Source organism: Tachypleus tridentatus, chromosome 13 (assembly GCF_004210375.1).
Source record: "Tachypleus tridentatus isolate NWPU-2018 chromosome 13, ASM421037v1, whole genome shotgun sequence".
Taxonomy (NCBI): domain Eukaryota; kingdom Metazoa; phylum Arthropoda; class Merostomata; order Xiphosura; family Limulidae; genus Tachypleus; species Tachypleus tridentatus.
In genome coordinates, this window is record NC_134837.1 from 269,140,969 (window position 1) to 269,155,438 (window position 14,470).

General features: G+C 33.4%; 1 protein-coding gene across 2 annotated transcripts in view; it reads left to right on the forward strand.

Annotated features, from left to right (window-relative positions):
• mor (SWI/SNF- related protein mor) overlaps window positions 1-11,983 on the forward strand; it is a 47,025-nt gene extending 35,042 nt beyond the window's left edge. For both annotated transcript variants that reach the window (XM_076484324.1, XM_076484323.1), the window contains exons 18-21: window positions 434-568; window positions 824-998; window positions 9,500-9,616; window positions 11,126-11,983. In XM_076484324.1, coding sequence (XP_076340439.1) covers window positions 434-568; window positions 824-998; window positions 9,500-9,616; window positions 11,126-11,196 — 498 coding nt within the window. In that variant the 3' untranslated portion in view covers window positions 11,197-11,983. The remainder of the gene's footprint in view (window positions 1-433; window positions 569-823; window positions 999-9,499; window positions 9,617-11,125) is intronic.
• Window positions 11,984-14,470: the final 2,487 nt, after the last annotated feature.

Below are 14,470 nucleotides of genomic sequence, written 5' to 3' on the forward strand. Positions count from 1 at the left end.
CTTTGCATCAAATTTAAATTACAAACAAAACAATAAAACCAACAATACATGACCCATCCAGAGCCTAATCAATTCTAAGTTGGGCAGTAGTCCACATGTGTACAACTTTTGTACAGATCCATTCAACCATTGTTGAGAAGTCTTGCTGACAAATACACACTCGTGAGTGTAATGTAACCTCACTCACCTTGTTTGGCAGAGGTAATAAACATAGAAGAATGTTCATGGCTGTTTTTGTTTTTTTTTATATAAGTGTAGAACAGTAAATAATTTTCTTTTTTCCTTGCTCTGAAGCATTAAGACAGTTATGGAATTATATGCTTTAAAGAGTTATTAGTTTTATATATCATAAAGCACATTTCCATGTCTTTAGTTTACTAAGGTACTCAGAGTGACTTATAATCAAGTATACTGGATTTCTTCCCCACCTTAGCATCTAGCATCAGTTGAAGAGAGGAAGATCAAGTCCTTAGTGGCACTGTTGGTCGAAACCCAAATGAAGAAACTAGAAATCAAATTAAGGCACTTTGAGGAGCTGGAAGCCATAATGGACAGAGAACGAGAAACCGTAAGTTTGAATGTAATGTCTTCCTATAGTTGGAAAAGTTAGTAACTGGTGATGCTAGTTAAAACACTAACTGTTTTAATGATTTTAAGATATAACACAGAAACTGTTCCTGTTAGTGGGTATTATGTTCATATTCTGAAGTAATCAAGCTGAACACAATTACTGGGTATTATGTTCATATTCTGAAGTAATTAAACTGAGTACAGTTAGTGGGTATTATGTTATTATTTTAAAGTAATTGAACTTTTGTTTCAGTTGGAGTACCAACGGCAACAGTTGATTCAAGAGCGACAACAGTTTCACATGGAACAGCTTCGAGCAGCAGAGTTCCGGGCCAGACAACAGGCTCATGCCATGTTAGCCTCACAACAAGGAGGGTCAACTCATGGCGACTCTGGTCATGGGGCTGAGCCAGCAAGTACCCTGGCAGGTCAGTTATCGAGCCATTTATGACCCCCTTTCAGCACACACGAGATATGCTTTGGTGTCTCAGGCCTCGACTCCGGCTCAACCCCTAACATTCCTCAAGGGCCCCAGCCACCTCAGCAACAAGTACAAGCTCCCACCCCTGCAACTGCCTCCCAACTTGTAGGTCCACCTTCTGCAACCCTTAATACTACATCTGCACCACCTTTGCTAAACCAGCCACCTCCTTTACATGTCCCTCCTGCAACTTCCCAGCAAATACCAGTTACATCTCCAAGCCCAAGTATCCCTCCACAGTCTTCTACTTCCGTTCCAACAATTTCATCCAATGTAAATGCTCCCCAGTATCCCAATACTAGTGTACCTCCACAAGGAGTTCCACATCCTCCTCAGATGGCTCCAAACATGGCTCCTTCATATCAGCTCCAAAGGCCTCATCCTATGAATGTCACTGGCCATTTCTCGCCCCATCATGGCCCTCAACCAGTATCTGGTCAGCCCTCATATCCTCATGACATTCCCCATCATATGCCTCCAGGGGGTGGTTATCGTCATCCAATCCCAAGTAACATACCTCCAGCATCAGGACCACATACCCCAGGTAAGAGTAAAGTGGATTCTCAAGTCTTTAACTAGAATAAATATGGTACATTACTGTTTCTTTCTTCTTGATATAAATTGTGTACAGTTCATGTTTTGTTAGATCTGTCTTCCAAAATGAAGAAATCAAAATTATACTTAGCTGTTCAAATTACTGAGAAGTTGTCTAGAAGTATGTAGATAAATTTTTAAAGGTTCTAAGTTTTAACCTGCTAGAGTTTAAAATTCTCTTCTTGTTTAATTAATGTAGTTTTTAAGTAGTATGAATTTCACTGCTATAAAAAGTACTGAAATATTAATTGGAACATTGTTTATCAGTAATAACTTACAACCTAAATTGTGACATCTGTTGACATCATTGCTGACCACACACTTATTGTGGAGTAACTAATGGAGGCAACTTGTTTATTTTGACTGTTTGTCTATTTTTTATTGCTTACTATTATTCTTAAATAATTAGTGTTATTGGACACTTGACTTTCTGTTATTAATAAGGTAATCACTGCTCTAACTTGTACTGTTTAACGTCACTGTCCACAGAATGCCAGAGACGAAAGAGTAGAGGTATACCAGAGATACTCAATAGTATGTATTATTATGCACAGAATGCCAGAGACGAAAGAGTAGAGGTATACCAGAGATACTCAGTAGTATGTATTATTATGCACAGAATGCCAGAGACGAGAGAGTAGAGGTATACCAGAGATACTCAATAGTATGTATTATTATGCACAGAATGCCAGAGACGAGAGAGTAGAGGTATACCAGAGATACTCAATAGTATGTATTATTATGCACAGAATGCCAGAGACGAGAGAGTAGAGGTATACCAGAGATACTCAATAGTATGTATTATTATGCACAGAATGCCAGAGACGAGAGAGTAGAGGTATACCAGAGATACTCAATAGTATGTATTATTATGCACAGAATGCCAGAGACGAAAGAGTAGAGGTATACCAGAGATACTCAATAGTATGTATTATTATGAGTGGACATTAAAAACTAAATGTTGTATAGGTATCAGATCATGCTGTATACATCACAAAGAAATGAACAGTTACAACGTTTAGCTCTTGCTATATCATTCAGATGTTGGTTTTGTACCTTAGTGTTATTGTGAAACTGTCAGTAACATCACACAGTGTCTTTGTTATATTGTACAGATGTTTGTTTTATAGCTCCATGTTACGTCGTGTAGTTCATTGTATCAGATGTTAGTTTTGTAGCTCTACATTATCAAGAGACCAACAGTCACAGCATGTGGCTATTGCTTTATCAGACAGATGTTGGTTTTGCATATGTATGTTATCAAGAAACTGACAGTCACATGGTGTAACTACTTTGTTATATCGTATAGAAATTGATTTTATAGTGTTGTGTTATCAAGAGACTGACAGTCACATGGTGTAACTACTTTGTTATATTGTATAGAAATTGATTTTATAGTGTTGTGTTATCAAGAGACTGACAGTCACATCTGTGGCTCCTTTACTATGTATGGCAGGTGTTTGTTTTGTAATGATACAATATTAATAAAAACGTAGTCATGTCATGTGGCATGTAATTCTGTTGCATCATGAGACAGATTTCTGTCTACAAATTATTATTGTGTTATTATTTCCCAAAGTCTAACACCTCAGTAATATACAAGTGAATTAAATTAACTTTGTTTTAAACACAATTTTAAATTGTACTTTCATCGTAACATAGTTTAACTGTTTGTTGCATGGTACAATCTTTTAGCTGTAAATGCTTTTCAAACTGTCTTTTATTGTACAGTTTTTCCCTACATCCATGTAACTTTTTTAAGTTAATGTTTCATCTTATGACACTAATTAAGGTATTGCAATTTATTTTTTACATTATGAGCCATTGTTTTACCCTGTGTCATATAATTGTTGACAATTACAGGCACGAGTTTTTGATTTAGAAAGTGGATAATAATTATTGGCTAGATTGTGTTCCTATAGTTGTAATAAACTGTTTTAATCTCTGCCTGATTTCTAGTTATGTACTTGTCTTTTAGTATCTTTATTTAAAAACTGATGACACCAGCATGTCAAATTTAGCTAGGTATACTTTCAAGACACTCTTGCCTGTAATTGTCCATAAGTTTGATTTTTTCCATCCACTAACTGGTCTTCTTTCTTTTCTTTCTCCTTCTCTCTGCACTGCAGTCCTGAACCTGGTCACAATCTCAGTAAGAGTTTTCTGTCCAAGTTTTTCCTGATAACAGTTTCTGCACTCGTCCTGTGTTTTCCTAATTAGTGTAGATGGTCATATTTATCCACCAGAGTTAACAGATGCATGAGCTGTTACTCTGAATAATGCTTGCTTGCCAAGAACTTGTATTTCAGTTTTTGTTAAATTGTGTGTAAAAAATGTTTATTGTGTGTTTTAACAGCAAGACTAAAGAAAGCATGTTTAAAATGTTAATATTAAAATATTGTGTTTACTTAACTCATGAGTTCTTTTATAGTTTATAATGATAAAATATAGATAAGTAAAAAGAAAAGAATAATTGTTTAGAAAGACTTTTCAATGAATAATCTACATTAAAACGGACTTAATATCAATAAATAATGTTTTAAGTAAATAAAATTTCGGTACCATAGTTTATTTAGCATTTATTTCATTTATGATTTTGTAAAGATATTCTTGAAATGTAATAGTTCTTTGTCAAATGTTTATAATTTTTTTATTGTAAGCTACAGGTAGTGACCAGAAGAATGGAAACACCAACCTAAAGTCCCATAATAGGATATGGGCCACCATGTGTGGTCAGTACAGCCCATACACTGTTACATATAGTATACTAGCAGGAGTAATACAACACCACACTTCCACAAGAAAGTCAATCATCTCATGCCTAGTTGATAAACATTGTCTCCAGAATATCTTGTACATACTCAATTAGGTTTAGATTGGTGACCAAGAAGGCCATGACGTATGGATAACATCAGTGCCATGTTCCTCAAACCATCAGGCAGTTACTTGTGTTCTGTGGACCATGGTATTGTCAACCTTGATTGACATCTATCTCTACAGGACATAAATTTTGTAATATGGGGTAAAAATAATAACTCAGTTCCATTACGTAACTGTTGGTGTTAAACTGGGTGAAGATACTCAGTATCATTATGTAACTACTGGAATTAACCTGGGTGAAGATAATCACTCAGTTCCATTACATAACTATTGGTGTTAACCTGGGTGAAGATACTCAGTATCATTATCTAACTATTGGCATTAACCTGGGTGAAGATAATCACTCAGTTCCATTACATAACTATTGGTGTTAAACTGGGTGAAGATACTCAGTATCATTATGTAACTATTGGCATTAACCTGGGTGAAGATAATCACTCAGTTCCATTACATAACTATTGGTGTTAAACTGGGTGAAGATACTCAGTATCATTATCTAACTATTGGCATTAACCTGGGTGAAGATAATCACTCAGTTCCATTACATAACTATTGGTGTTAAACTGGGTGAAGATACTCAGTATCATTATGTAACTACTGGAATTAACCTGGGTGAAGATAATCACTCAGTTCCATTACATAACTATTGGTGTTAACCTGGGTGAAGATACTCAGTATCATTACGTAACTATTGGCATTAACCTGGGTGAAGATAATCACTCAGTTCCATTATCTAACTATTGGCATTAACCTAGATGAAGATACTCAGTACCATTATATAACTATTGGCATTAACCTTGCCTTGTTAAGGTACGAGTGTACCCAGCCCAATACGGAAACATTAAAACCCATCATTGTTGTGATCAAGCACTAAGGCTAATAGAGTTCTTTAGGTTGGTGTCGCATGTGCACTCATCCATTTGTCAAAAACATTGTAAAGGACAGTTCAGCTGACTATATCACATTTCTTCACTAAGTAGCTTAAAGCATGAGCTCTTTTACACCATTGGATGAGCAACAGGCCACTGACAGGTGTGATCAGTAGTTTATGTATTGTAACTCCATTATGGGATCCTGTTCTATGGAGTTCTTGGCAGCCTCTTTTGATTAGACAAGCTGCTCTCACCCCAGGTTGAAGTTTGCTGTCAATTGAGCTACTTTTTCTCATCTGTTGTGCCTTGTAGTTTAAATTGACTGGCAGACATCACGATCCTAGTGTGTGTGCTTCCTCCCTCCATTGTAGTTTGCTGGTGATGCCTTTTGTTTGGAGTTACATAGTTATGTCACCTGAAACGTTGTTGCTTGTGAAACATCAGCAAGTTGAGTTTTTGTGGTCATTGGAGCTCCTTCTAAAGGACCTGTTTCAAAGTCATTGAGATCTCTTCTGGTAACCATGACTTTTTACCTATCCCTATGCAAGCTGGGATGTTAGTTTTATTATTAATGGATGAGTCACACCTGTGAATACTTGTTACCCTCATTTACCTGACATTTCCATTGTTTTGTCCACTACCTGTACATTGTCTGTTTTAAGTATAAAACAGCTTTGATGTATTTTTTGTATAGAGAAGTCTCCTTGATATTCAATCTCTGTTCAAAGTTAACAGGTGAGTATTTTGATAAACTTTATTCAGTTTTTCAAGGGTGATAAGTTCTCATCTTTCAGAAAGATTGTCAAAATATCAATGACTTTAGATACTTTTTACTGTTCTTTATTTTCATGAAAGCAGTTTGTATTGATATTCAGAAAACTCTTGACACGTTTTTCACTTAATTAACATTTTACTCCTTCCATCAGCTAATTAACATTGTAACACTTCTTATTTTACTTCTTTCATCAGTTAATTTACAGTGTAACACTTCTCATTTTACTTCTTTCATCAGTTAATTTACGGTGTAACACTTCTCATTTTACTTCTTTCATCAATTACTTTACGGTGTAACACTTCTCATTTTATTACTTCCATCAGCTATTTAACATTGTCACACTTCTCATTTTACTTGTTCCACCAGTTAATTTACAATGTAATATTTCTCAATTTCAATACATAAAGAAAGTGAACATCGTTTGTTACTGACTTAGAACATGGAACCAGTATCAATACATAAAGAAAGTCAGCATGGTTTGTTACTGACGTAGAACATGGAGCCAGTATCAATACATAAAAAAAGCAAGCATGGTTTGTTACTGACTTAGAACATGGAACCAGTATCAATACATAAAGAAAGTCAGCATGGTTTGTTACTGACGTAGAACATGGAGCCAGTATCAATACATAAAGAAAGTCAGCATGGTTTGTTACTGACGTAGAACATGGAACCAGTATCAATACATAAAGAAAGCAAGCATGGTTTGTTCTGACATAGAACATGGAACCAGTATCAGTACATAAAGAAAGTCAGCATGGTTTGTTACTGACATAGAACGTGGAACCAGTATCAGTACATAAAGAAAGTCAGCATGGTTTGTTACTGACATAGAACGTGGAACCAGTATCAGTACATAAAGAAAGTCAGCATGGTTTGTTACTGACGTAGAACATGGAACCAGTATCAATACATAAAGAAAGCAAGCATGGTTTGTTACTGACGTAGAACATGGAACCAGTATCAATACATAAAGAAAGCCAGCATGGTTTGTTACTGACGTAGAACATGGAACCAGTATCAATACATAAAGAAAGCCAGCATGGTTTGTTACTGACATAGAGCATGGAACCAGTATCAGTACATAAAGAAAGTCAGCATGGTTTGTTACTGACATAGAACGTGGAACCAGTATCAGTACATAAAGAAAGTCAGCATGGTTTGTTACTGACATAGAACATGGAACCAGTATCAATACATAAAGAAAGTCAGCATGGTTTGTTACTGACGTAGAACATGGAACCAGTATCAATACATAAAGAAAGCAAGCATGGTTTGTTACTGACGTAGAACATGGAACCAGTATCAATACATAAAGAAAGCCAGCATGGTTTGTTACTGACGTAGAACATGGAACCAGTATCAATACATAAAGAAAGCCAGCATGGTTTGTTACTGACATAGAACGTGGAACCAGTATCAGTACATAAAGAAAGTCAGCATGGTTTGTTACTGACGTAGAACGTGGAACCAGTATCAATACATAAAGAAAGTCAGCATGGTTTGTTACTGACTTAGAACATGGAACCAGTATCAATACATAAAGAAAGTCAGCATGGTTTGTTACTGACGTAGAACATGGAACCAGTATCAATACATAAAGAAAGCAAGCATGGTTTGTTCTGACATAGAACATGGAACCAGTATCAGTACATAAAGAAAGTCAGCATGGTTTGTTACTGACATAGAACGTGGAACCAGTATCAGTACATAAAGAAAGTCAGCATGGTTTGTTCTGACATAGAACATGGAACCAGTATCAATACATAAAGAAAGTCAGCATGGTTTGTTACTGACTTAGAACATGGAACCAGTATCAATACATAAAGAAAGTCAGCATGGTTTGTTACTGACGTAGAACATGGAGCCAGTATCAATACATAAAGAAAGTCAGCATGGTTTGTTACTGACGTAGAACATGGAACCAGTATCAATACATAAAGAAAGTCAGCATGGTTTGTTCTGACATAGAACATGGAACCAGTATCAGTACATAAAGAAAGTCAGCATGGTTTGTTACTGACTTAGAACGTGGAACCAGTATCAGTACATAAAGAAAGTCAGCATGGTTTGTTACTGACATAGAACATGGAACCAGTATCAATACATAAAGAAAGTCAGCATGGTTTGTTACTGACGTAGAACATGGAACCAGTATCAATACATAAAGAAAGCAAGCATGGTTTGTTACTGACGTAGAACATGGAACCAGTATCAATACATAAAGAAAGCCAGCATGGTTTGTTACTGACGTAGAACATGGAACCAGTATCAATACATAAAGAAAGCCAGCATGGTTTGTTACTGACATAGAGCATGGAACCAGTATCAGTACATAAAGAAAGTCAGCATGGTTTGTTACTGACATAGAACATGAAACCAGTATCAGTACATAAAGAAAGTCAGCATGAACAACGTTTCGACCTTCTATGTAAAATATTTTCTCAACCCAAACGAGCCGCTTTTTGCATATATATTTCTACAAGTGGGTTTTCTCGACATCACTGAAAGTCAGCATGGTTTGTTACTGACTTAGAACATGGAACCTGTATCAATACATGAAGAAAGCCAGCATGGTTTGTTACTATTGCTAAAAGCCACTGTTGGTAAGACATTATAAACTCAAGGTTTACATGTGTTGATAAAATCATGTAAATTGTTGTTTTTTGTTTTACATGTTTTCAAATGAACAAAATGAAAGGAATGTAGAGGTTGACTGATGTCTGTTGCAAATGTTAGGGCTATTGGTATTGGTAGAACTGTCAACTATTGCTTCCAACAACCTCACATTTCTTAAACTAGGTATTTTGCTTCTTTCAGAGTTTTTGAAATAACTATATAGATGCGTGTGTCTGTAGAATAGAGGCCTGCTTTGTTCATAAACTTCTTGCTATACTTGTATCTCTAACAAAATAGATGTAAGATAAGTAAATTCATCTGTCACTGTACAAGTTTTAAACCACACAGAAACTAGGAACATATGTATGTGTCTCTGACTCTTGTTTCTCCAAATATCTACAGCCTGGAAAGTACTACTTCATACTAATGTTGGGGTCTTTGAATTTGAGCTTTCCAAATATTAGCAGCTGTAACTTTTTGTACCTTTCTTACATGTTACAAACGTTTTTTATTACATAAGTTACAGCTGAGTTTATACATCTAACCCATGTTGTATCGACTCTGCACTTTTTGTGACTCTCAGCTTAGTTGTGTTTATGTATTTACACTCTTTACATCTGGCAACATTTTTGAAGAACAAAGTACCAAATGTTTTAAAACAGTTTTGTCTTGGAAATCTTTAATGTAGAATAATTATTATTTTCCTAGCTATGCCACCTTTAAGTTCTCCCCATCCAAATCCTACTCAGTCACACCCTCTTCCACCCATGAGTGGTGACCAGAACTCCGTGACTAGCCCTTTTCCACCATCAAACCAGTTGCAAGGTAAACTATTTTGTTATTATGAAGGAATGTTACAATAACAAATAATTGTCACTTGAGTTTTGTAAAGACATTATAAATCAAATATATAACTTATCTTTGATGGTGCACATATTAACACACTTATAATATTTACATATATACTACATGTTTACAATCATGTAACTATGTTTTCATAAGCAAAGTAAAGAAATTAGGCTATTGTAAGTTAATCACAAGTAACAAAGTTGGGTTATTCTACATTAATCACATGTAATAGAGTTGGGTTATCCTGGGTTAATCACAAGTAACAAAGTTGGGTTATTCTACATTAATCACATGTAATAGAGTTGGGTTATCCTAGGTTAATCACAAGTAACATTGAAACACTAACAGTATGTTATCAACAGTTTTATTTGATGTGTACCATTGAAACACTAACAATATGTTATCAACAGTTTTATTTGATGTGTACCATTGAAACACTAACAGTATGTTATCAACAGTTTTATTTGATGTGTACCATTGAAACACTAACAGTATGTTATCAACAGTTTTATTTGATGTGTACCATTGAAACACTAACAATATGTTATCAACAGTTTTATTTGATGTGTACCATTGAAACACTAACAGTATGTTATCAACAGTTTTATTTGATGTGTACCATTGAAACACTAACAGTATGTTATCAACAGTTTTATTTGATGTGTACCATTGAAACACTAACAGTATGTTATCAACAGTTTTATTTGATGTGTACCATTGAAACACTAACAGTATGTTATCAACAGTTTTATTTGATGTGTACCATTGAAACACTAACAATATGTTATCAACAGTTTTATTTGATGTGTACCATTGAAACACTAACAGTATGTTATCAACAGTTTTATTTGATGTGTACCATTGAAACACTAACAGTATGTTATCAACAGTTTTATTTGATGTGTACCATTGAAACACTAACAATATGTTATGTGGAAATTCCCAGTTCTAGACTGGTATGGTAATGAAGATATGTGAATTTACACTAGTGTAAGAAACTTGTAATAAGTTCAAATTACTTGTAATATAAAACATTTATACAAGTATTGAATCTTCATTAGACTCGTGGTGGGTAGTGATGAGTGTCGTCCACCACAAGTCTCTGGGTAATAGTAATTCCTACTCTGCTAAAACCATTGTGGAGACTGGCAGGAATGGATGTTCCTGTTGTTCAGAGTTGTGTATACAGCTGTTGTTAAACAGTCAGGTTTTTACGTTTATTGTAATGTTTCATTTCACATTAGCTTTTGTTAAACAGTGACGTTTAGTGTGATCTCTTGTATGTTTAATGCATTATTTGACATTAATATTTTATGCAGACATAAAGAAAAACTGTGCGTTATGCTAGTAGGATTTCTGTTGATGTTTATCAGTAATACTTTCATAATTAATATTCAACATAATCTATTAGATGACAACTCCTTGTTTCTATTCATTTAGTTCAACCTGTCTATTACTGTTAAACAGCTGTGTTTTTACTTTAAGGGGGTGGAGATCTAGGAGATACAAGCTCTTCAGAACAACTAGCGCCATCTCCAGTTACTTCTAGCCAATAGCCAAGTGGCAAGATCTGCAACTATATTTTAATCTCAACTTGTTCACAACACATGTATTTAATTTTTTTATCTGACCTGAGATTCATTAGATTACAGTAAAATACGATGTGCTGTTTTACTGGAAAGCATTGTTGTTACATTTTGTATCTGCAAAAATCTTAAGCAAACAAACAGTTTAATTTGTATCTGAGTCACATGCTCTTATTTGATTTGTGTTTACTACAAGTACATTCTGTAAGTTACTTCCTCAGAAGTTATTAAAAATATTTTGTCTCAAGATTCATTTTATGTAAACTGAATCATACGAGTTTATACAATGTTCAGTAGTACTGGGGGAAGTCTTTTTAAACATGATTTACTTGGTTATATTAGATGTAATATTTTTCACCTTTGCTTATAGAATATGATTTATTTATTTCAAGTTTTCTACTAGTTTTTTCAGAATGAATGTAATAACATCTGAGAGGTTTCATAACAGTGTTAAGATCTTGTGATGAAACAAAAAACTGCTTGTTTTCATTAGATGTGTTCACTACATTCTTCAAACATGTATCTATCGTGGTTACTGATAATAATTTCAAACACATTTGTACTTCTTATCAAAATGTTTTTAAAAACAATCTTAGTCCACTCAGTATACTAACAAAATATGTTGTAATCTGACTCTTCTAAGTTGATGTTCAACATCAGTTAAGTGTAACACCAAACTCCTAAGTTAAGGTAGGTATGTTGTGTCTGTTGGTGTAGTTTATTTCTTCATAAAGAATGAATAAAGTATTTGTACGAATTTTGTGCTGGACTTGATTTTAAGAGCAAACAACTTTGTAAATCTATGTAAAGAGAGAATGTAACAAGTTTTTGAAACATGAACACTGAAAACAGTTCATAACTTTATGTACAAACTACACGAGGTAGTTACAAAAATCTCTAATAAACAGTTCATAACTTTATGTACAAACTACACGAGGTAGTTACAAAAATCTCTAATAAACAGTTCATAACTTTATGTACAAACTACACGAGGTAGTTACAAAAATCTCTAATAAACAGTTCATAACTTTATGTACAAACTACACGAGGTAGTTATAAAAATCTAATAAACAGTTCATAACTTTATGTACAAACTACACGAGGTAGTTATAAAAATCTGTAATAAACAGTTCATAACTTTATGTACAAACTAGACGAAGTAGTTATAAAAAATCTCTAATAAACAGTTCATAACTTTATGTACAAACTACACGAGGTAGTTATAAAAAATCTGTAATAAACAGTTCATAACTTTATGTACAAACTACACGAGGTAGTTATAAAAATCTCTTATAAACAGTTCATAACTTTATGTACAAACTACACGAGGTAGTTATAAAAAATCTGTAATAAACAGTTCATAACTATGTACAAACTACACGAGGTAGTTATAAAAATCTAATAAACAGTTCATAACTTTTATGTACAAACTACACGAGGTAGTTATAAAAATCTGTAATAAACAGTTCATAACTTTATGTACAAACTAGACGAAGTAGTTATAAAAAATCTCTAATAAACAGTTCATAACTTTATGTACAAACTACACGAGGTAGTTATAAAAAATCTGTAATAAACAGTTCATAACTATGTACAAACTACACGAGGTAGTTATAAAAATCTAATAAACAGTTCATAACTTTATGTACAAACTACACGAGGTAGTTACAAAAATCTCTAATAAACAGTTCATAACTTTATGTACAAACTACACGAGGTAGTTACAAAAATCTGTAATAAACAGTTCATAACTTTATGTACAAACTACACGAGGTAGTTACAAAAATCTCTAATAAACAGTTCATAACTTTATGTACAAACTACACGAGGTAGTTACAAAAATCTCTAATAAACAGTTCATAACTTTATGTACAAACTAGACGAGGTAGTTATAAAAAATCTCTAATAAACAGTTCATAACTTTATGTACAAACTACACGAGGTAGTTATAAAAAGTCTGTAATAAACAGTTCATAACTTTATGTACAAACTACACGAGGTAGTTATAAAAATCTAATAAACAGTTCATAACTTTATGTACAAACTACACGAAATAGTTATAAAAAATCTCTAATAAACAGTTCATAACTTTATGTACAAACTACACGAGGTAGTTACAAAAATCTAATAAACAGTTCATAACTTTATGTACAAACTACACGAGGTAGTTATAAAAATCTGTAATAAACAGTTCATAACTTTATGTACAAACTATGTACAAACTACACGAGGTAGTTATAAAAAAGTAGTTATAAATGTAAAATCTCTAATAAACAGTTCATAACTTTATGTACAAACTACACGAGGTAGTTAGTTATAAAAATCTGTAATAAACAGTTCATAACTTTATGTACAAACTACACGAGGTAGTTATAAAAATCTCTTAATAAACAGTTCATAACTTTATGTACAAACTACACGAGGTAGTTATAAAAATCTGTAATAAACAGTTCATAACTTTATGTACAAACTACACGAGGTAGTTATAAAAATCTAATAAACAGTTCATAACTTTATGTACAAACTACACGAGGTAGTTATAAAAATCTCTAATAAACAGTTCATAACTATGTACAAACTACACGAGGTAGTTACAAAATCTCTAATAAACAGTTCATAACTTTATGTACAAACTACACGAGGTAGTTACAAAAATCTCTAATAAACAGTTCATAACTTTATGTACAAACTACACGAGGTAGTTACAAAAATCTGTAATAAACAGTTCATAACTTTATGTACAAACTACACGAGGTAGTTACAAAAATCTCTAATAAACAGTTCATAACTTTATGTACAAACTACACGAGGTAGTTATAAAATCTCTAATAAACAGTTCATAACTTTATGTACAAACTACACGAGGTAGTTATAAAAAATCTCTAATAAACAGTTCATAACTTTATGTACAAACTACACGAGGTAGTTATAAAATCTAATAAACAGTTCATAACTTTATGTACAAACTACACGAAATAGTTATAAAAAATCTCTAATAAACAGTTACACGAGTTAGTTATAACTTTATGTACAAACTACACGAGGTAGTTACAAAATCTCTAATAAACAGTTCATAACTTTATGTACAAACTACACGAGGTAGTTATAAAAATCTCTAATAAACAGTTCATAACTTTATGTACAAACTACACGAGGTAGTTATAAAAATCTAATAAACAGTTCATAACTTTATGTACAAACTACACGAGGTAGTTATAAAAATCTCTAATAAACAGTTCATAAC